Genomic DNA, 22,562 nt, shown 5'->3' with positions numbered 1-22,562 from the left:
ACTACACAGGTCTGTTCCTCACGCAAACGCAGAAGTCAGGTGGTACGTGGGAAAACTCCCACCTTGTTATCGAAAAAAGGAAGGGAAGACTTTAGTGAAAGTGATATCAGCAAACCCACTTGTCAAAACCAATTGACGCGGAACACTGAGGAACATGTCTTTAGAAGTTGATGTTGGGTCAAAGCTGTTTTTCGAGGGTTACCTAAAGAAAAGGAAAGATAAAATGGTGAGTGTGTCTACTTAAATTTTCTGGCATCTTTGTTTTGATGATTAATCAATCAATGAACACAGGGATATATGGAGCTCTGTCAAAATGAATCTCCACAGAACATCCAGTTGACAGTATTCCCACAGAAGAGTGGCATTTTTAACATAATGTTCTCTAACTTAATGCAAAGTAAAATGCTTCAGTTGCACCTCTATACCTCAACATGATCAGCTTGAGGAACTCTGAAAATCATTTGAGTTTTATATTTAATGGATATGTTTCCAATCATCAGAAAATCAGATGGGTGACCTATTGGTTTAGGCTTCATAACACAACGCTTTTCTTTTACTCTAAGAAAGAGGGACGTGCTGTAAGTACACATGTTCATTTTTGGTGTTTATTTTCAAAACATGAAATGCAATTGAATAAATGATCCAAATGACACGTATGTGTACTGTATCATGTATCATTGTATCATATCATAAGAAGTTGAGATTTGATTCACCACTGACTCTACTTGTTTTTTTCTCCTGTGATTTCCCAGACAAATCTAAAAGGACAGTATTACATATATACAGTAAGTTCAGTAACTGTGGTTGAGGTTTCCTTGCCTCTATTGGCTTATTGTGAATTTATATTTACATTGCTTGTGCGATGATGGTAATGATGCTCACATTAACCGTGATAATAATGATGATGATAATCTCACGGCCATGTTCTGCTCTAGGTACAGTCTGTGCGCGAAGTGACTGATGGCAAACGGCACACATTCGAGATCACCATGAAAAATGGGAAGAGGAAAGTGTTGGTGAGTTCCCCTCGGCTGTTTACCCTTCTGAGCAGGAGAGCTCACCGTAGCTCTATTTGAGGATGTGGTCACTGGTCACTGGTCAACAAATGACAGGCATTGTTCTTTGAGAAGAGAGGGGGAAGTATCTTGACAACAATAGTCTTTATTTCGGCTTGAGAGGATCATTGTTTGCCTTGGCTCACACTTAGTTTGGTCTTTTCTTCTATCTGCTGTTGATTTGTTGTTCATCATTCTGTGTTAAAATCCCTTTTATGACTACTACCACATCTCTTTTCTTTCATCATCTTAGTCCTAAATGTCATATACGTGTGCGTGCGTGTGTGTGTGTGCGCGCGTGCATGTGTGTTACTAGGCAGCAGACACAGCTGAATTAAGATGGGAGTGGGTCAGGCAGCTGTGGAAGTCCATGCAGTTATCTGGTTCTGGGCGGTCTCTGAGTGTCTGTCCGCGGTAAGTAGACCTCACGTCAACACACCACAGTTGGTTTCATAGCAGAAAAAGTCACCATTCACAGTGAACGTTGGTTAACCGAACTCACGCTCATGATGGTTCAGATGCTTTTTTGAAATACAGACCATTAGTTGTCATAGTGATGTACTTAAAGCCTTGTGGCAATGTGTAGTCACCCTATAGATTCAGCGTTTTGTGTGCACGTGTGTGTGTATGTGTGTATTGCTTACCTTCAGGCCCAAAGGAACTGACCAGAAGGCACGATCCAACTCCAGCCCATGCACCTCTGACATGCTGGTCACAAAGCTGGTGGAGGGCACAGGTCAGCCCTCCCATGGGCCTTCTGGCCCGGACGATGGCGTCTACACCAACTGGCTCAGCTCCCACAGACCAAACCCCACAGACAACACAACATTTAGTAAGTAAGCACCCTCTAGTCGACCTGGTCTGTCATGAAGTATGGTTAAATAATCATGGGTCATTTTTTTCTCTTAAAAAACTCAATATATCTCTGTTGGGATTTCATTGTCCCCCTCATTAAGTGACCTCAGTATACAGTATAAATAAAGGCATAATATTTAGTTTTTGAGTGCTACAAAACTAAAACTGATGTAAATCTGTAAACTCTCATGCATTTATACTTTAATTAAGAACATGGCACCTCCAGTCAGAAATGAGCGCCTGAAAATAGTCGTGTTAGTTAGTACGAAACTAAGTGGATGACAGACCAAGGGACACCAGCAGCTCTGCTCTGAAGCTCCGGCCAGCACAAGTGGTGTTTCCCGATGGACGAACAGCGAAAGCGTAGAGCTCCCGGGAAGGTTTAAAACAGTGAAACCGTGCACAACAACAAACGGGAAAAATCCAAACAAATGGGTCCAAAGCGTAACTAGCTACAGCTAGTATCCACAACAATTCGCCAAGCAGCCTGACGTTCTGACCACGCGGAATAGTCAGAGGTGTTATACCTTATAAGAGACTTTGGAATAATCATCCATCAGCCTCGCTCCAGGACCTTATACCCTGCGCAAAAGGTAACCAAAAACCAAGCTGGTATCCCCTGGTGGATGAGGTGTGTTCGTGGAAGTGTACTCTCTACGGTGCTACAAGAACTGAAAATGAACATTGATGACCGTATCAAAATCCTCTTTTTTTCGATTCGATCAACTTCCATTTTAATATCACTTTTACATACAATGTTCACAAATTAGAGCTTTACACCTTTTCAAATAGGAACTCAGCTGCATGGATTTCACAGGTGCTTTTCTTCTTCCTCAGGTGGAGTTGACACATACAGTCAAGTAACATTCAAGACAGAATACAATCAGATCCAAGAGCGCAAGCAGAAACATGAAGACATTCTTTATGACGTACTGCCACCAGCCAGGAAATGTGTGTAACGCAAATGTGTGTAACGTAACACATTACATTTAATAGGCCTACTTTTAAATTGAAACCATTTCTGAACATCTTTTTTGCAGCTATGCCGTTGATTGAAAACATTTATGACACCCCAACACCCTACAGGAGGGTCAGTGGACAACAGCAACGTAAGAGCTGATATGACAATCTCACCAAGCTAGCATCTTGTGTGCCATTGTGTGTTCTTCCCTGTTCTCATAGCCACACATTCACAGTCTTCCTCCCTGTTCACTCTGTGCTTCAGCCCACACAGAGGTCACAGACGGCATCTATGATGTCCCAAAGTCCCTGCTGAGTAAGATGTCTGAGCACACTCTGGGTGAGTCAGTTTGTCAGCAACTGTAGTCATTTCTACTCAGTGTTCCAAGCGTGTCATTTTTACCGATGTGTCGTCAGCAACTGTAACCTAGTTTCATCTTCAGAGAACTGAAATCATGTAGGCATGCGGAGAGGAAGTGCTGTCGCTCAGCTTTTGTGGTGTGGCCCCCTGCAGAAAGCTGAGCTGGAGATCGCCAGCAGGAGGCCCCAGCGCTCCGAGTCGCCCAGTAACACATGACTCAGTGTCAGATCATCCAGCAGATGTCGAGAGGAGGACAGTCAGGGGTTGAGGACTACACCTACTGTTATCACAGGCCAAAAGATGCTTTCAAGAGGATGTTTTTTTTAATATCATTACTTACAGTTACACTTAAGCGGATTATTTCATTTAAAGAGAAAATTGTTCCATTCCCTGTGATGTCATCCTACCTTGACCCTCGTCATTCTGTGTTCATTACATTTATAGTCCATATAAACAGTATTATTGTTCTGTTTTTGGTTGGTTTGTTTGTTTGTTTTTTCAGTGGGTATAGTTTTGCTTCTATTTACATGCTATTGTTTTTTTTCTTAAAAGGTTTTTATTTTAAGAAGCCTAAAAACAGGAGGCTTTTAGTTGGAATTCTATAACCTCATAATGTAAATATGGAAGCTCATTCATCCGGGACAAAAATGATAGTATTCAACATTTATTTAATCACTTTCACAATATCGGACATAAGTTGAAACACAGCTGGAGAGATGGAATGATGCTGGCTGAATTGAGACACAATTAGCGTGATAGTCAGTAGGAACAACTGGAACAGGTCACTACGTCACAGCACAACTATGAACCGTCTCTGACACGATCTCTTCGTTTCACAGTCAAAACATGATCACATTTTCACACAAACACAATATTGCTTTAGGCTCAGCATTCTGGAGTTACAGTTTTGGGAATGGATGGAGTTGGCTGGCAAAATATCACAAATACAGGCTCTGCCAAATCATTATCCTACATCAGACCTGTTGTCATGTTAACATATTTGTTTACACAAGTCTTTGTGACCACATTTCAAATAAAAGTATTTTAAAGAATCTTGTAAACTTAAGAGATAATCTGTCATTTTTAAAGCATGTCAGTATTTCTGCAACAGAAAACATTTGATACAAAGTAACTAGGTAGTGCACTGAATTCACTTGAAATGATACATGCAACAATAGTCAGTCAAAAATAAAGGTTACACTTGGGATTGCAAAAAAAGTAAAATGTTGGAGAAAGTAATTGTGTAGGCAAAAAGCAGGCACGAAGCTTCATGATTTTTTAAACCTCTACAATAAATCATTGGATCCAAATAAACTGACAAAGCTAAAGATAAAGCATTGAGCAACTTGGTCTTTGAACTTTGGTCCACTCTCCCAATGCTGCCCTGTGTCATTTTACTGCTTATGAGGATCAGCACTGATAAATTAAAGTACAATTACAGTGGCCTGTAATAATGACATTTGACACACACACACACACACACAATTAGCCAGTTTGGAAGAGGGTTAGTGTTTGTATAGCATTATAAATAGGGGTCAGAATTGTGTGTCTTTTTAAAGAGGGTTGTGTAGTTAGTGTATGGTCTGTGTTCCAATGTCTAGTTCCAGTGCACTGGGTTCATGCATGTTTAAAAAGACTTGGTGCACACACATCATGAGTACTGTGCGTGTCATTTTTTTGTTGAGCATAATTGTATGCGCTTTGTTTGTCGTTAGTTTCTATGGTTTTTAGTTGATATATGATTTATGTATGTATGTATGTATGTATGTGTGTGTGTGTTCTATGTCTGCAGTTAGTGCACAGGGTTTCAAGTTGATATGTGTGTGCGTGTGTGTGTGTATCTGTGTATGTGTGTGTGTGTGTGTGTGTATGTGTGTATGTGTGTGTGTGTGTTATCTGCAGTTAGTGCGCAGGGTTTCAAGGTGGTGTGTGTGCGCAGGGTTTCAAGTTGATGTGTGTGTTTGTGTATGTGTGTGTATGTGTGTGTGTGTGTGTGTGTGTGTGTGTGTGTGTATGTGTGTGAATGTGTGTGTGTGTTCTTTGTCTGCAGTTAGTGCGCAGGGCTTCAAGTTGATATATATGTGTGTGTGTGTGTGTGTGTGTGTGTGTGTGTGTGTTTGTGTTTTCTATGGTCAGCGCACTTCAGCAGGTGCCATAGCCTGCTCACTCAGGAACTCCTCGAGCACGCGGATGATTCCGCAGGCCTCAGGCAGCCCGCTGTGCTCGGCCCGCGCGTTCTGCAGCAGAATCTCACCGTTGCCGCAGCCGCGCAGGAACTGGCCACAGCGGAAGAGCGCGTAGTGGCTCATCTCCGCCTGTCGGATGAAGCGCTTCAGGTTGTTCATGTCCTGGATGGCCTAAGGGGTGGGACGAGGAGTTGTGGAATGGTGTCATGACTGCCTTCAGAAAGCTATGCATGTTGTACATGGACTAACTAAACCTAGGAAATGTTCATCTTCACAAAACTGCGTCAACTGCGAGAGGTTCAGAACCACTTATATTTAGAATGTGACCACTCAATAATATAAACATCCTCTTTGAAACCAATCAAAACATAGTGTTCCACTGAGGAACAACAGCAACCAAAGGCTGCTTGAGCGCTCTTTTCACCAGGTTGATAAAGGATGCTCACCTTAAGCTTAAAGTTCTCCAGAATCTGCCTCAGGAGGAATGGGTTGCACCTCTCGGAGCCATTCAGGAAAGCTTGGATCCAGTCCTCACAGAAGCGGTTACTAACTGCAGGAAGAGGATGGGACATGTTGCAGAGTTGCTGAATTTAATGTTAAAAAAACAAAAACAGCATTTTCTGGGTCTTCCAGGTAATCTGTTTCTGCTACTACTTAGGTACACCTTTGGATTTAGAACCAAACAGAAGACCTATTCAATCTTTCTTGCAATGAAAATCATCAAACACGTCATAGCGTTAATAACATTTACTAACCATATGTCTACTTCAAATGAAACTTCGAAAATGCTCCACAAAAATATGTTTAGAATTTCTAGAAACTTTGGGTAAGGGAGGGTGATGGTGCACTAGTGTGGGTGGAGGTACACACCTGTGTTAGAGAATGTGGGTGGACTAGTGGAGCAGTCAATGACCAGGTCTGTGGGGGCCTCCTCTGACATGGCTTTGCTCAGGGTAGCCGTGGTCGGGTCCTCCTGAACCAAACCCTGCAGACTGGCAGCTTTGATGAACCTGCAGAAATGGGATTTAATGATACAACGATGAAGACCTACGACTGAATGATTGAGTGAACATTGCGTGGCCGTAGATTCTCCATTTTGTTTTTTGCAGGGTATGGTGCCAATTGGTTATTGTTGTTCTTTATGCAGTAGCAGTCAGGGAAATGTGTTTACCATTCAAACCCTTACCTGGCTACATCAGTCTTCGTTCTCTCATCTGAATCGTCAACCACTACAAGGATATGACTCAAAGCCTGCAATTCACCAAGACTTATTAATCACAAGATAATACCACTAATTATATATGACAAACCAGTATAATACCACTAATTATATATGACAAACCAGTATAATACTACTATGTTCAGAAATGTCCATTCATGTTTTTGAGCAATACAATCAATGATTTGTAACAGTTCACCATAGCGACTGTCAACAATAACAACACTGCAGTCTATCTAGAACTAAATAATAAACAAATTAATAGTAAAACTAATAATAAACAAACAGTTTACATACTCCAACTGTTTTTTTTTTCTAATCAACGGCAGTAGTAACTTTCAGTGTAACTATTTTATTTTTCAATTTCTTAAATAGGTCACTTGAACCCAGACAGGATGTTATAAAATATGTCCTAATCATGGTGGTGACCAAAACCAAAGATAACAGATAACGGCGACAGTGAGGCTTCTGTGGGTTCCTGTGGGTTCCTGTGGGTGTCTATGGTGTGCTCACCGCGTGCAACAGGAAACAGACGTCACCCTGGACCAGCTGCACCACTCTGTGAATGTGCATGACTGACTCCTCATACCAGCGACTCAAGTAGGGCCTCACTTCTGACTCCAGGTTCTCCATCTGTCCAGAAGGAAAGGCAGACTGACTGGGTTACAACATCCCATGTGCCAGACAGGGATTCAGAACGTTTTGTATCGGGTTGAATCCTGAGAAGCCAGAGACACCTCAGTACAGAGCTAAATGTCTGCGCTGAAAAAATCATGTCCCTGAATTTATGGATTATTTTTTGTTCACCGGCTCACCTCTGGACTCAAGCTGTTCTGCAGACCTTGCACATACTTGTCCAGGTCAAGTCGGAACGTACAGGGGGTTAAGGAAATTACTCTTGAGCAGATACAACACATTGTGCATGAAGTGAAGGGTGCTTCGACTCAAAATGGTTGCAAAGAAAACTGAGACTGGAGGACAAGGCAAGGATATAGATTTAGACCCTTCTCTGAACCTCCAAGGAAGCAGACCACCCAGCCATTGCCATCTTCTGACTGGTCAGGAGAGGACTCCTGCTCTAGAAGGCAACAATAGCAACCGACTGACTGCTCAGGGATGCTGTTCAAAGAGAAGAGGAGAAAAAAAAAAAATCTTATCAGCCTATGACAGTATTAAAATACTATATGATAATCATATTACAGAGGATTATTTATACTACCACAGAGACAGCAGCTCCCTACACACATCTATAATGGGGTAGTGGACAGTACCCGCTCTAGTATGGCGCTTACCTCAGCTCCACAGTGGCTTATAGATATACACACGTCTATAATGGGGTAGTGGACAGGTGCTCACCTCAGCTCCACAGTGGCTTATAGATATACACACGTCTATGATGGGGTAGTGGACAGGTGCTCACCTCAGCTCCACAGTAGCATATAGATATACACACGTCTATGATGGGGTAGTGGACAGTACACGCTCTAGTACGGTGCTCACCTCAGCTCCACAGTGGCTATGTTGCCCATGCCCCCCAACAGGGCTCCTTTGCTCAGTCTGCGCGAGATATAGCATCGCAGCTGTGGCTCCGCCTCTGGAGGCAGGCTGCTGTCCAATAGGGTGAGGCTGAAGCAGAGAGGAGCAGTTAGCAGGAGAAATCAGGGGCATCAGAGGCTGATGGTAAGGCGGCAGACTTACGGTCTGGTTCATGATGTACCAATGACACAAGAAGCCACGTTACACACAACACCAAGCTATGCCATGAGAATCAACACCAAATTTAGCACATATACCCAACCACTGATTTGTCGTATGATTTGTCCACCAGGCACAGAGCAAGACCTACTCCCACACGTTTTCGTTTGGACTGCCACTCATTGATGCTGCATGGCGTCATAGTGTCAATCCGAGAAAAAAGTACTGCAAGGTCCTAATGGAATCGAAGGGTCTAACCTAGTGAAATAATGGTTCAGATTTCATCTTAGAATCTAAACTGATGTGTCAAAACTGCAAGTATCTTGAAGCACCAGAATATGGGATTGGGCCTCGCTCTGTGAGATTGTGCATCAAAGCCCATGTTCCAACAATGATAGTTCGAGATGAAGCGCACGATACAAAGTACACATGAATTCAGATAAGACAGGAAACCGTGACGGAGGTAAATTCCTCCAAACTCAGCGAGAGCCACGGTCACGGGTGTGACGAACGTGACCTTACTCAGTCCATTTTTGTTTACCTAAAGTCATCATGACATGTGGTTGAATCTGCTCTTCTTTGAGACCACGCCACACTGTCTTCAGCAGCCTCAGATCTGAACAATTGATAAAGCACTTACTACAAATTGCAGGATATTCAAAACGAGGACTACGAATATCACACTGTTGGGTGTATGCACCGCCTGCATTTTAGCTGGAAGTTAGGGCTTGTCACAACGAGGTTAGTTCATATTCAAATAAGGCATAGTATTTAAGGTTACATTAACACCATACATAATCATGTCATCTCTATCACACACGTACATACCACACAAGCCATTCTTTCATTTGATACTAACGTTAGGCAGTTACCAAACACATACTGCAGACTTTTCTCACTGTGTCTTACACTTGTGATGGAGACAACCTACCTTGTGCTTTGGTAAAAGTAAATTGAATAATAGCAGTTGATTTGTTGTATTCGTGGACTAATTCCGCCAATTTCCTCATTGTCATAATCTGTGTCTTTTTCTTCCACATCAATTGAGTCTTGAAAGGACGAGGTCTGTGAGGTAAACATCCTTTAGCTTTAGCCTTTAGCTAGCTAACTAACGTTTGTCAACCAGTAAATTCTGTCGGATGTAGCAGTGGTTAACGTTAACGTCAGTGAGTCACTGTCTAACAAACTAAGCCACTGTCAAAGTCAATATGTGTCAGATAAAATATAAATAACAACTCTGGTAGGTTTAAGACCATTAGCTAAATTATTAAGGTTGACAGCAGCTCTCTATCAAAACATTGACGCATTGTTCCCCCAAACTACAATCCGTGTAGAAAAACCTAGCAAGAATCAAGGGTTCCAGTAGATGACGACATTGACCACATGACCCTTGGTTCCTCCCTTTTCGTCTTCAGTTCCTGGACACGCCATTTTGACCAGATTGCGAATTTCTTGCTGTTTGATTGTGTTGTATTCATACCATCACAGAAATAACCATGGGTAGGAAGAAAAAGAAGCAAATGAAGCCATGGTGTTGGTATCCTTTTGTGAAGCGGCCTGTCACCAGCTTACCGACTGAATAACTGAACTTGGAACCGATAATTTTTATGTCGTGTTGTTTAGGTGTCAAATCCTCTGTACTTAGCCAGACATGTAACTATGCTAGTCAGGCAGCTTGCTAGTAGGTGCAAAGTATAATGTATCGTGAATGTTTAGATTAGCAATCTACATTTGCAGGAGGACCGGCTTATTTTGATTTAAATAAAATGATTTGCAAGCGTTACGGTGTCTAGAACCCGTAGGCTTTGTGGGTAGCTTGCTTGCTGGCCAGCTTAGTGTTGATCTGTGATTTGTGAATGTGTCACATAGCTTAGTAGCTAACAGTGCCTAATGTGTTTTCACTTCACTAACCCTAGATAGCTTCTAGTTTGTATAGCAGTTTGCAAAGTAATACACCATAGCTTACGTTCATCCTTAACTAGTTATACAGGTATTGCAACAGAGATTTCGACGATGAGAAAATTCTCATTCAACACCAAAAGGCGAAACATTTCAAATGTCATATATGCCATAAGAAATTGTATACGGGTCCAGGTTTAGCTATTCATTGTATGCAGGTAAGAACTGCTGTAATGTTTTTAATTAATTTATGAAGGACAAATGGCTAGCTTTCTGCGGAATCAAATGTATATTTTAAGGTGTCTGCAATAACTTCATAGGTTCACAAAGAAACTATTGACGGAGTTCCGAATGCCATCCCTGGTAGAACTGACATTGAGTTGGAAATATATGGTATGGAAGGAATTCCCGAGAAAGACATGGAGGAGAGGCGACGTGTTTTGGAGCAAAAAACGCAAGGTATTGTTCCTAAACCCTTTCCCACTGCTTTATGATTTGTGTAGTGATACAGTTAGCAGTTACAACGAAAGGGTTCAATTTATGTTTACCTGCAAGATGCTTGACTTTGGTAGTGTTTTCGTCAAAAGAACAACTTTGCCTCAGTGAATTGGTGTCAGACAGGCCAGCTGACTTTTAATGTGGCCAACAGAGAGTCAGAAGAAGAAGCAGAACCAAGATGACTCGGATGATGATGACGATGATGAGGCGGGGCCTTCCTTCCAGCAACCGCCTGTCCAGCCCCAAGCTGCATACGCGCCCCCCATGACCCAAGCAGGCATGCCTCCAGTGCCGGCTGCACCAGGGATGCCACCAGGCGGTTATGCGGGTACATTCCACACTATTCTGTGTCCTTATCATGACGTGCCAACACCATTGGAAGTCATGTCATGCATTTTTAATGCCATTAAGCTATTACGTTTTTTTTGATTGGTTGTTTTTTACATGCCTATGTTCAGGTATGCCCCCAATGATGCCTGGTGTGCCTCCTATGATGCCAGGAATGCCCCCTGGCATGCCAGGCATGCCGCCAGGGTAGGTCCACCTGCCTTACAACCTTGGTTTAGATTTTGGAAAGCAAGTGAAGAAAATGATGTATCTAACCTAGCATTTCTTTATGAAAAGCATGATGCCAATGGGTGGAATGATGCCACCAGGGCCTGGAATGCCACCTATGATGCCAGGCATGCCACCAGGTGAGACCTCTTTGCAGTTTGTCCCCCTGACTGAATCCTAGTTTGTTTAATGGGACCGGTACAGAGCGTGTGGTATGTCCTGGTACAGGGGTGGTAATGAACCTCCATCTGCCTCTGCATCCCACCAGGAATGCCCCCTCCTGTGGCCCATCGGCCTGGCATGCCCCACATGGCCCGGGGTCCTCCGTCCACGGCTCCCGGCATGATGAACAGACCCGCCATGCCCACTGCCAACGCCTCCTCGGCCCAGCCGGCGCTCACCAAGCCCCTGTTCCCCAGCGCAGGACAGGTGCCGTACAGCTTACTCCCTTTCTCCCTGAGTGCCTCTGAGTGTGCTCTTTAACAGCCCCCACTCCAGCCAGAGTCAGGGTCAGAGCAGGCTTACTCATGTTACTGATTAGGTTAGGCTATAAAGTTATTTTAGTGCTCTGTAGATGATACAGCGCCAGCAATGGTGGACTTTTCAGGTGTTGCATTCTTGGTGTTAAGCCAAATTCCTTTTGCGCCACCCTTAATGTGACACACCAAAAACTTACCTGTGTGTGTGTGTGTGTGTGTGTGTGTATTTGTGTGTGTGTGTGTGGGTGTGTTTTTTGGTTTGGTTTGGTTTTGCATTCTCTGCTCTTATGTTCTTATGCCACAGATGGGAACTCGGGCTCCAAGTACAAGTACCCCCTCAGCGAGCGTGGACACTCTGTCTGCATCCTCTAAGCCTCTGTTCCCTAGCACAGCACAAGTATGCAGTAGCCTGAGGAGTTTGTGAAAGTACAGCTTCACACAACTCCTCCACAGCATGTAGCATTCACACTTTAGGTTCACAGTGCCTATGGAGGTGGGGGGCATACAGGGTTTATGCTGATCAATAATGCTCATGCTTATCAGTGATAGAGACTTTTGTTTTGGAAGAAGTTATTGGATTTGGTGCGTTGTGTGTGTTGCTGCTGCATGTCAGTGTGCATATGGACTGGAAATCTGCAGTTCAAGAAACGTGCTTTAATGCCCTGGTCAGTCCCAAATTAACTCGGCCAACAGTAAGCAAGAATGCAGATGAACATGCAGATTTCTGTCGAGGCCTCTTTTTTTTTTCTGCTTTCTTTTTCATTTGTTTCGCCCAGGGAACACAGGACTGTTTTAAGATGGCGCGTAAAGTAGTGCATTTGAAGCTGCCTTACAAAGCATGTCCTTGTATAAAGTATAAATCAGACGGTTTTTGTCATGTATATGTGTTTTTGCACTTAGATTGGTTGACGTAGCTGACGTAGTTAGATGGTCATGATGGAGTCTGTGCCGCTCACGGTGTCCTCCCTCATGTCTGCGTAGGCTCAGCAGGTGGGTTCCGGAGCGATGGGGGGCGACATGAAGCCCCTGAGCTGCCCGGCTACCTCCTCAGACCCGGCCAAGCCCACATTCCCTGCCTACACCCAGTCCACTGCTCCGGCAGCCAGCTCGGCCTCGGGCAGCACTGTGTCCAAACCGCCCGCTGCCGTGACCAGTAAGCCTGCCACACTCACCACCACCAGTGCAACCAGTAAGTTGATGCACCCCGATGAGGACATCTCGCTGGTAAGTATCCACTTTCTGCACCCTTACCTCCAAAGTAAGTAATGTCAATAGAAGCAGTAGATAGTTTTACCACTGTAACTGTATTGTGTTTCTGTATTGTTATTGAAAACAGATTGACATTTTTTTCTTTTCTAATATTTTCATATTATCAGTTATATGATGTTGGTGTGGTGTGGTTGATGTAAGTGTAACTGAACACAGTAACCTTCATTTTATTTGTCTCTTCTAATCATTTGGCTTGTGTTCGTCAGGAGGAGATCCGGTCTCAGTTATCCAGATACCAGGGTAAAATGCCCCGGCCAGGACAGGCCGCCATGGCCAGCCCGTCTGTTACCCCCATGAGCGGCATGATGCCCCCTCAGCAGGGTATGCCACCCCAACAGCCAGGTGTGCGGCACCCCATGCATGGTAGGCAGCTAACCGGATTACCGTTCTTTAATACTCTTAACCTAAGCCATCATGGTGGATGGGGGAAATGGAGCTAACTGTGTGCGTTTGTTCACAGGGCAGTATGGCGGTCCGCCCCAAGGCATGCCAGGGTACATGACTGGCGGCATGCCTCCTTATGGGCAGGGGCCGCCCATGGTGCCCCCTTATCAAGGAGCACCACCACGGCCGCCCATGGGCATGAGGCCTCCTGTCATGTCACAGGGAGGTCGCTTCTGAAGCCCCCAACCAACCGCCTGTCTTCAATAGGTTTGGAGATTCATCCCTTTTCTCATCTAGAGCTGTTTATTTAGTTGCCAAGTTGCCAGTAACGGTAAATGTAAATTCTACTTGCGCTTGTGAGAGGAAAAAAAAAAACTGGGGGCAGAGGAAAAAAAACGAAAAAAAAAAAAAACGTAACAAAGCATGGGACATTTGCATTTGAAAAACAAAAAACAACAAAAAAAGGAAATCAAAGCATTTTCTTTTCATCTGCACCTGATGGAATCTGTTGTTGCAAAATCATACTGTGTGTGTGTGTGTGGCTTTTTTGTCCCCCTCTTATGTTCCATTTAGGTTTTTAGAAGTGTAGTAAATATGGTTCGTAATGTTTTGAAGGCGCTGGAGTTACATGAACAGGCCCTCCTTAACCAAGGCAAGTCTCTGTAAATACACGTACTGTGCTTATTATCTGCGCAGCCTTCACAGCACGCTTAGGTGCTGTTGGACCTCTGTGTCCCCAACTGAGTTTGGTGAGGGCTTCCTCAGGTAGCTGTTGTGTCTTTTCTGCTTGTCCACTTCTTATTTAACTTTAAAAAAAAATATCTTTATTTTAATTCAGCTTCTAAGTAAAAACTGAAAAAAAACAGCACAGTCACACACAAAACTGTTTCTGTGAATTTGATTTCTGTACTGCTGTAAGACATTACCCCTTGTAATAAAACATGTTGAAAACTTCAGACTGGTTTTTCATGGCCATGGGGGAAAGGACCCCCATCAGCAAGGTTTGTACTGTGAGTCGTTCCAAACTGCAGGCGCGGCTGAACTCCCTTGAATGACAATGTGTGTGGTACCAGTGTTCTGTTCCCTCTCTGCCTGTCTCTTTGAAAGCCACTCAAGTGTATGTCTTATGAGCGGTATTTGGTCATCCACATTGTAAATTCTGCCACCCTGCATATCTGGGTTTTGAAAGGGTGTAGATATTTCTTTAACTAGGCAGGGTGAGGAGCACAAAAAACAGCATTGAAATTGTCTTCCATTTGCAGGGCTGGCATTTATGAATATGGATGCTCCCAATCACCAATAAGATTGCTCTTGCATGGCTGTGTTATCAGACACTGAAAAATGTAAATGTGTTTTATTTATTTTTATTTTTTTCCATTTCGATTTTCTTTCACTAAATTGATTTTACTGTACAAACATGAGTTGTACAAGTTATGCACATCCGAAAGCAAAGCTTAATATCCTGCTTAAATGGTTAGGATTATCTGGTATGTTCAGACCTGTCTGCCATCATTGAAATTCTTTTTTTCTTTTTTAGTTTAGTGAATTTAGTGTTGATGTGGCCTTTTGGATGCATAACTTCACAGCGCTCTAAGAGTGCTTTCTTTGCAGTTAGAAGGTGTTGAAAGACGTGGCTGATGTGCTAAACTGAAGATTTCTCTTCCCCTCCCCTCTGTAGCAATGCCATGGGACTGGCAGAGGCAGAGTCTCAGGGTTGCACTGTTCAGGCTGAGGCAAGTCAGACCTTTTTTTCCCTCCCTAATTTTCCTCTCACACCAGGGGCCCTCACAGCTCTCCTCTGGGCTGTTGGATGCCAGCGTCCCCAAACTTGCAGCAAGTTTGGCGAAGGCCCTTGAATCTGTTCACTGTAGGCACTGCCACTGACTAACCACTTTACTTATGCAAGTTCCTTGTCACTATACATACTTAGTAGTTGCCAGGGTGGGTTGAGTTGGGAATTACATAGACAAAGCAAAAGGCACATTGTTGACATTGTTGGAAAATATCCTATACTGTTTGTTAATGGTGATTCAGTGACAACATCTGAGCACAGATCACATATGTTACCTGGTAAAAAAGAGAGGTTGTAACTGTAAGTAGCCTTGCACAGGTCCATATCCTGCCCCCCCACCGGCCAAAATAAGCACTTAGCTGTTCTTTAATGAGTGAAGTGTGAAACGTTTCAAACACATGGTCCATGCCATTCATATGCTCTTTGTCTCCATCAGCTGACCAACAGCATTTCAGCACTCGCTATTAGCTGCTCAAAGTCGAGAGTGCCACCATTTACAGGTTAGTTTATCCTGTAAGTATCAGACTCGGGCTAGCATAGTTCTGTCTCATGTTCAGGCATTCATTAGCTGTAATTGTTGACAAAAGGACTGGACATACATTGTCCATTTTGAAGTTCTAGTACCCTATGGGTTTTGACTCTGTAACATGTAACACAACTACAGCATTAGTGCATGCAGTGTATGTGATGAAAGTCTCTGGGGAAGATGGCGTGACTGTGAAGAGTTTGTAAGCTCCATCTAATCCTCTAGTGCCTTTGATTCCTCTGATCTAGCAGTGATTCCCCTGAGGCTTTCAGGGATTCAGGGTCTGCTAACAGACTCTTTTGGTAAGTACAGGAGAATCCAGCGTTTTTGGTGTCGATCGTGTTTTAGCCCAGGAGGTCAGAGAATGAGTCTGGGAAAAAAAATGCAAGGAAATGACAGCTCAGCCAGGTAGGACTTTTACCTGATAATTCTCCACACAAGGAGAGAGAGGCCCTGGCATTCATCAAGAATTGCTCCAGTCTGTTTTTTGTGATGCAGTGAATTCAAACATGGAAAGCTAAAGAGTGCTACATTCATATTTTTTGTAAGTCCTACTCTTCTTGCCTTGATGATCTCATACTGTTGGCATACATTCTTGGAGAGTTGATTTTTAAAAGCATCCAAAGGAACTGGCTCCCACACATTCCTCCTTCTTTCAGATTTCTTTAACTAGCTTCACTCATTTTCAAGGGGTTACCAGTCTATCCCTGTTACTACCCCTGCCCCGGGTTACCAGTCTATCCCTGTTACTACCCCTGCCCCGGGTATATCCCTGTACTACCCCTGCCCCGGGTCTATCCCTGTACTACCCCTGCCCCGGGTCTTCCCCTTGGAGCTTTCTGTATAGAGCTGTGGGCTACATGTGTTGGAATATCCAGTAAATAGACCAATGGGATCAGGGAATCTGCCGTGGATCTGAGGAACACTTTCAGACCTAGTGGACTTGTTCTTTGTTACCTTAATGTAGAGCCGTAAGTTCTAGAAGTGTCTTGCCATCACCAATTCAATTTTCCCTCTGACTGCACCTGGCTGCAGCAGGAAATTATTATTATTGAAGCCATGTCATCTTATGTTATACTCCCAGTTTGCTGCTACTTGTGCTCTTCCACCAAATCAGGAATGACTAGTTATCATTTCAATGTGCATATTTAATGTCTACCTACTGTACTTTTTTGTCTCATGTCTCGGCTGGACTTATTCTAAGAACTCCTGCACTCTCGCCACATGCCATGGAATTTTTGCTGAGGAAAGTGCATCCCTCCTACACATTCTATCCAAAGTCCCAGACATCCATATTACTTTTTGCCACACCCATCAAATACAGAGTCTCATTTTGTGAGGTCCCCATTTTTTGATGGTTATAACTGATAAATTCCTCTCTACATATCAAATTAATTTCCAGTATCCAGTATCAGCATGGCGCCTGCAAATGAGCAATTCTTTTTGACTGCCAGTGCATTGTTTTGACTCCTGTAGTCAGAGAAGCTTTGTTTGTAACATTTTGAATGTGCTTCACACAGAGCTTCACATTAGATAGTCATAAATCCACAAGTAAAAATGAGTTTTGAAGTGTTTGCTGTCAGTGAAGTTGAAGGCACAATCCTAAATGCAATTTTAACAAAGGCGAAGGCAGAAACGATACAAATGGACCTTCAACTAAATTATTAAGTGTGACAGCACAAAAAGTGCACATAGAGGTAGGTCACTGCAAATATCTAATGGGTAATTGCCTAGTAAGTTACAGGTAAGCATAAATGTTAAGCCGTTCCTCTGGATCGCTGGCTGTTATGGTATGTTGAACCAGACAACCTACTCCATTCCATTTTGTCTTTCATTATAGGAAAATAAACAATTTACACTGAAATGTGAGACATTTAAAACATCATTAGCATGAGACAGGTCTGAATCAGGTTCAAATGGTACAGTAGGCATTTGAATTGGGATTTAATCACTAAAGAATTCAATAAGATGGTCTGATCGAACGCTTATACATTACATACTGTTTTGAAGTTATAGTTGCACTTGCCAGCTTCAGGGCATTTGCTGGAAAAAGTACCTTTTCAGGTAATTTCTCAGTACATGTAGTCAATATAACAGTTCTTAAACTTTGTTCTTTTTGTCTGCTTTACTTGATTGGTATTGTTCTACTGTTTGACAGCTGTTTGATGTACTTCTGTAGCTGCAGCTTTGTCATCACCATGCTGCAAAATGATAAATGTGTGAACATGCATTGAGTTTACATGAGTGAACAGCTGAACTGCAAGTTCTCAACTAAATAAATAAACTTTTTTTGGCCCCACAACCCTGTTCCAGTGGTCTTTTTGTTGTCTGATTTGCTATCTCCTCCAACCCATTGTGACGTAACGAGATTGTGATTTTTTTCTTCTCAAGGCAGACTTCCTGTTTGAAGGTGGAGCATGCTTCTGTTAATCTCAGCAGCTAGGGCGTTCATGACTTCAGTGCCTCATGATATTCACAAAAGCCAGTATTTCTCAGACGTGAAGACGCAAACTTTAGGAAGCTAATGTTCATGTTCTTGTTCCTTTTATTTAACCACAGCATGAGGATCCTCAGTTCTGTGCTTTGGATATTAGGCATTCAAGCAATAGGTACGTTCCTTCTCCATAAATAATACTAGATCTTTTTATAAAAGTACTTTATGAAAGTGTTTCCTTTTGAATGTCTTTTTGAATGAACTGTCAGTGATGGCCCTACATTTAGCACACCTGGATGCAGTATTTGGTGTGTAATGCATTTGTTTTAGGCGCTGAAGTACTGTTTCTATGATTTTCATTGTACAGTGTATACATTCAGGGGTATATAAAACCTTCATACACTCACTTGATGCCTCTGCGTTTACATGCTTATAAAAGCCATGTGTTTTGAATGAGTTGAAACTTTTGACCTGCCAAACATCTTGGACATTGCACTAGATAAAGGAATGTACAGTGTGATTAGTAGATTATATTTCGAAACCAATAGGCATTAAACAACACAAGACAGTAAAGACCATTATGAAAATCATTAATGTCTGGTAGTCTAGTCGTATTTAGGTCACTTATCTTAAAAGTATTCAGTATACATCAAGTCTGGGGGAATTCCTGTCAAGAAAATTGATGACTATATTTCTGATGTGGATTTTTTTTTTTTTCTAGTTTATTTTTGGGCTTTTCTAGCCTTTATTTATAGGAGCGTAAAGTTCAGACAGGAAAAGAGAGGTGGGCTTGGTGAATGACCTCAGGCCAAACTCGAACCTAAGATCAGGCAGGAAGAGAGAGATGGGCTTGGTGAATGACCTCAGGCCAAACTCGAACCTGGGTCCCGTAGGCGCAGGACACATGCATGGTGTGGGCCACCGGCTCCCTCTCTATATGCAACAGTTACATACTCTAAGGCAGGGGTGTCAAACTCATTTTCACCATGGGCCACATCAGCATTATAGTTGCCCTCAAAGGGCCAGTTGTAACTGTAAGACCAGAGGTGTCAAACTCATTTTTGGCCACATCAGCATTATGGTTGCCCTCAAAGGGCCGGTTGTAACTGTAAGAGTAGGATTGACATCGGGCCAGTCTGTAGTGTCTTGTAGCAACCTAGTCTGTGCTAGGACTTATTACAGATCCTGATCCCAAAGAAGAGGAAGACGTGACCACAATGCCATAAAAACAGATGGCCAACACAACCGTTAGCACACCTCTGCGTTCACTTCACAACAAATGTGTTTCTTTGCACTGCTGGTCCTCAGTCCTCTTTATTATAGTTTAATGTTTATTGTCTTAATATTGAAGCAGGAGTAAATTAACACCCTTTTTTGCCCAAATGTCAGGCACTTTTTAGTATTTCCTTGTCCCAACATACTTTACTATAAAAGCTTTACTTTACCATGTGGAAACACTTTACTGACATATTTTGTTATACTGTTTTTGTATCATATTAATATTATATACTATATCATAATAATAGGATGTAAATTAGTTAAATACATATGTAGACGGCATGGTGGTTTTCACACCTTAGCCATATGTGCATTTGAATGAGCTCAAAATATGTTTGGGGTCCAGGGTTTGTGGCCACCCTCTTAACTACAGGTTATAATTACAGCAATATCTTAAGTACAGTAAAGTCAAGTCCCTAAAACACGTGACCTGTGGCTGAAATGTTTCCTATATCCTTCAGTGAAATTATCTTTTATGAACTGTGGAACAGTTTCGTTCAGTTGTAACATAGGAAACGAGGCGGGCATTATGCATATCCTGCAGCCGAGCAACTGCACTGCTATATTTATCCAGCCGTGGTATTTTCACTATGCAAATATTTTGGCTATGTGTCAGAAGGTAACTTAGAGCTTCAGTGACTTTGGTGGTGACAATGAAATAATGCGATGCAAATAACATGCGGTGGCTGAAGGCATTTTCTATCAAAGCAGTAGGAAATGATCCACACTTTAGTTCTCTCAACATAATCTTTTTAGAAAAAGTGTTCGGCATTTAGGTATTCATCTTAAACCAGCAGAAAGTTATTAATCTTAAACCTGCTGGACGTGACAGTCCATTTAGCCTTACTATGATGTTTCTCCAGCGTCCCAGGAACTACTGTACGTCCAAACAGCGGAAGGAGAGTCCGTGACCATTTACTGTGAACCGGAGGAGAAGAAACCACAACTGATTGGCTTTTACCTGGACCACTCGTCCACTCTGCCAAAGAGAGAGGTAGTCTTCCTGTCTGAGAACGGACGGGTAAAGGAGAGTCCATCCTACGCTGGCCGCGTTCAGATCAGTGGAAGCTTAGCATCTTCCCAGATAAATGTGTCCGTCTCCCAGGTACGACGTACTGACACCGGCCTGTACACAAGCAGGTTTATTTACAAAGACGACTCAACCAGCCAAGACAGCACTCGCCTCTTTCTTCATGTTACAGTCTCAGGTGTGTATATTTGAAGCCATGTACTGTATGATCTGTTATGTGTGGATACTAAATCTTTTGAATGAAATTATTAAGGATAGGATCTACCAAACATTGTTTTTTTTGTTTTGTTTTTGACCATAAAATGTGCTCAGTTTCTAATTACGGATGAGTTACTTTTCTTATATGAACCGTTTTCTTTGATTTGTTCAAATTCTGATTTGAGCACATTCAGCAAGAGTATTGTTACCGAGAAATGTATTACTTTAGTTAATGCTGTGATGAGATAGAAGTGAAAAGTGCATTTTAACTGAGGTGTATAAAGTTAACACTGCTACTGATTTCCAGAGGAAGATTGCCAGTGCAGTCGTTACACATCTCTGCTTTATGCCATCTCTGCAGCAGTAGCCCTGCTCTCCCTCCTGCTCATTGGCTTCTGCCTGATGCAACATGTAAGTATGGGCCCCTCACTTACTTCACTATTAGTACACTAAATCCCTACATCAAACATACAGGATTATTTGGTTGGTTTGGCTCGATGGATTCCCCCTAAAAGGAACTTGATAGTTGCACAAACTGAACAATGTGTGTCCATAAAAACACTGAACCATGTCAACTCAGAACTCAGTCTTTCCTTGCTCAGTAATCAATCTCTTTACATATAAAATTAAATTGAATATATGTATACATATTTACATTATATACTTTAGTAAATACTCATTTATCTTTATTTCCTTTTGTGTGTAGAGCAAACAGAGGCCAAATTCAAAGCCGCCGCCACCTCCAAGTGACATTTATGAGGTGATGTCCATCGGGCAGCAGAGAAACTGTGTGACCCAGAATAGCCAACAGATGGCCACCCAGCAGGAGGACATGAACATATACGCCACCCCTGACCAGACGCCCGTGCAGGAGAATCACTACGCAAGTCCTCAGACTTCAAGGCCTGGCCCTCACACTCAGACTTCTGTTCTGTGACAGTTCTGATTCCTTGAGGATTCCTTCTTCAAGGACAAATTCGAAGAGTTCAGGAATTTCTGACACAAGGACGGTTTAATCGTTAATTAATGTTACTGTGTCCATCAATACTATGAATTTATGAGGAAAGGTGGTGACTATGGAATATGTGGCCCACTGTGCCTGTCCATTTCTATTGCTGTGGGAGATTGTGTGTAGCCTATACTAAAAGCAATGTATGACATCATCTCCTTCAGTGTACTGTGTCCTGTATATGACTGTGGAGAAAATGTTGTCAGTTTTTAGTAAAGCATCTGCTTTTGTATGATCATGGACTGCTGGTTATGTGTAGACTTTTATGCAAGACGCCTTAGTGAAAGATACAAAATGTGCATGTTTAGCACCACAGGTTAACAAAGCTTCACTCAGTCCCCCCAGGATTTCGCGGGCCTTTTTTGTGATAGTTGCGGCCTAAAATTACTGATTTCGCAGGGGCTTTTCCAACAAGTTGCGGTGAAAGTTGCGGTGTTTTTTAGGTGTTTGTTGCGATGAAATTGCGGGAGCAAGTGAAAGTTGCGATAAAAGTTGCGAATTTCCCTCTTTGTAATTATAATTAAGTTATTTGTTGAAAAATAAAGAATTAATAAAGAAACATTCTTTAAAAAAAAAAACATTGAGAAATGGTCCTCTAAATAACCTTACCAACATGCCAAACTAAAGATTACCAGGACTACAAAAATGTAGCATAATAGGCTGTTCTGCCCTCTGCTTATTTAGGTCAGAAAATGTATATTGCTTGAATTGTTGTTATGGAAACGAACACAGTATAGTAACAGACTTTTACTTTGACATCATTCAAATGTTCGTCTCGTGGGAATGGCAACAGCTGTTAGACAGTTATCTAGAAACATAGCTAGTTATGCTATGTTATGCTAAACACGTAGGGGGAACAGTACATAGGATTTACTTATCC

General features: G+C 42.5%; 4 protein-coding genes across 8 annotated transcripts; 3 read left to right on the top strand and 1 right to left on the bottom strand.

The window, feature by feature from the left end:
• Positions 1-144: 144 nt before the first annotated feature.
• On the top strand, positions 145-3,886 carry LOC116221151. 3 transcript variants are annotated; one of them, XM_031570990.2, is made up of 10 exons: positions 145-226; positions 501-578; positions 753-785; positions 936-1,016; positions 1,372-1,469; positions 1,706-1,887; positions 2,748-2,861; positions 2,951-3,019; positions 3,136-3,210; positions 3,385-3,886. In XM_031570990.2, exons 1-10 carry the CDS (start codon positions 155-157, stop codon positions 3,390-3,392), a joined length of 810 nt encoding a protein of 269 aa, XP_031426850.1. In that variant the 5' UTR covers positions 145-154; the 3' UTR covers positions 3,393-3,886. The 3 variants fall into 3 exon arrangements, with proteins under 3 accessions (XP_031426850.1, XP_031426844.1, XP_031426839.1); XM_031570984.2 differs by having other exon boundaries at positions 3,314-3,398; XM_031570979.2 differs by lacking the exon at positions 3,385-3,886 and having other exon boundaries at positions 3,136-3,273.
• On the bottom strand, positions 3,883-9,646 carry c1h17orf75 (chromosome 1 C17orf75 homolog). 2 transcript variants are annotated; one of them, XM_012825738.3, is made up of 10 exons: positions 9,263-9,646; positions 8,873-8,947; positions 8,137-8,262; positions 7,630-7,755; positions 7,452-7,509; positions 7,150-7,269; positions 6,604-6,668; positions 6,288-6,427; positions 5,864-5,967; positions 3,883-5,588 (listed from the first exon to the last, which is right to left on the bottom strand). In XM_012825738.3, exons 1-10 carry the CDS (start codon positions 9,409-9,411, stop codon positions 5,364-5,366), a joined length of 1,188 nt encoding a protein of 395 aa, XP_012681192.1. In that variant the 5' UTR covers positions 9,412-9,646; the 3' UTR covers positions 3,883-5,363. The 2 variants fall into 2 exon arrangements, with proteins under 2 accessions (XP_012681192.1, XP_031426826.1); XM_031570966.2 differs by lacking the exon at positions 8,873-8,947 and having other exon boundaries at positions 9,263-9,645.
• Positions 9,647-9,726: 80 nt separating this feature from the next.
• znf207a (zinc finger protein 207, a) lies at positions 9,727-14,371 on the top strand. 2 transcript variants are annotated; one of them, XM_012825930.3, is made up of 11 exons: positions 9,727-9,868; positions 10,322-10,448; positions 10,551-10,689; positions 10,880-11,056; positions 11,187-11,262; positions 11,353-11,423; positions 11,552-11,712; positions 12,067-12,159; positions 12,744-12,986; positions 13,238-13,394; positions 13,492-14,371. In XM_012825930.3, exons 1-11 carry the CDS (start codon positions 9,828-9,830, stop codon positions 13,650-13,652), a joined length of 1,446 nt encoding a protein of 481 aa, XP_012681384.2. In that variant the 5' UTR covers positions 9,727-9,827; the 3' UTR covers positions 13,653-14,371. The 2 variants fall into 2 exon arrangements, with proteins under 2 accessions (XP_012681384.2, XP_012681387.2); XM_012825933.3 differs by lacking the exon at positions 12,067-12,159 and having other exon boundaries at positions 9,728-9,868.
• Positions 14,372-14,504: 133 nt separating this feature from the next.
• Positions 14,505-22,219, top strand: LOC116221152. Its single transcript, XM_031571002.2, has 4 exons — positions 14,505-18,342; positions 20,309-20,653; positions 20,981-21,084; positions 21,380-22,219. The coding sequence occupies exons 1-4, from the start codon at positions 18,258-18,260 to the stop codon at positions 21,608-21,610; spliced, it is 765 nt and encodes a 254-aa protein (XP_031426862.1). The 5' UTR covers positions 14,505-18,257; the 3' UTR covers positions 21,611-22,219.
• The last annotated feature ends 343 nt before the right edge of the window (positions 22,220-22,562 follow it).

This window comes from Clupea harengus, chromosome 1, assembly GCF_900700415.2.
Source record: "Clupea harengus chromosome 1, Ch_v2.0.2, whole genome shotgun sequence".
Lineage (NCBI taxonomy): Eukaryota > Metazoa > Chordata > Actinopteri > Clupeiformes > Clupeidae > Clupea > Clupea harengus.
Note: the sequence above shows the minus strand (reverse complement) of the source record. Positions and strands in the feature narration are given on the sequence as shown.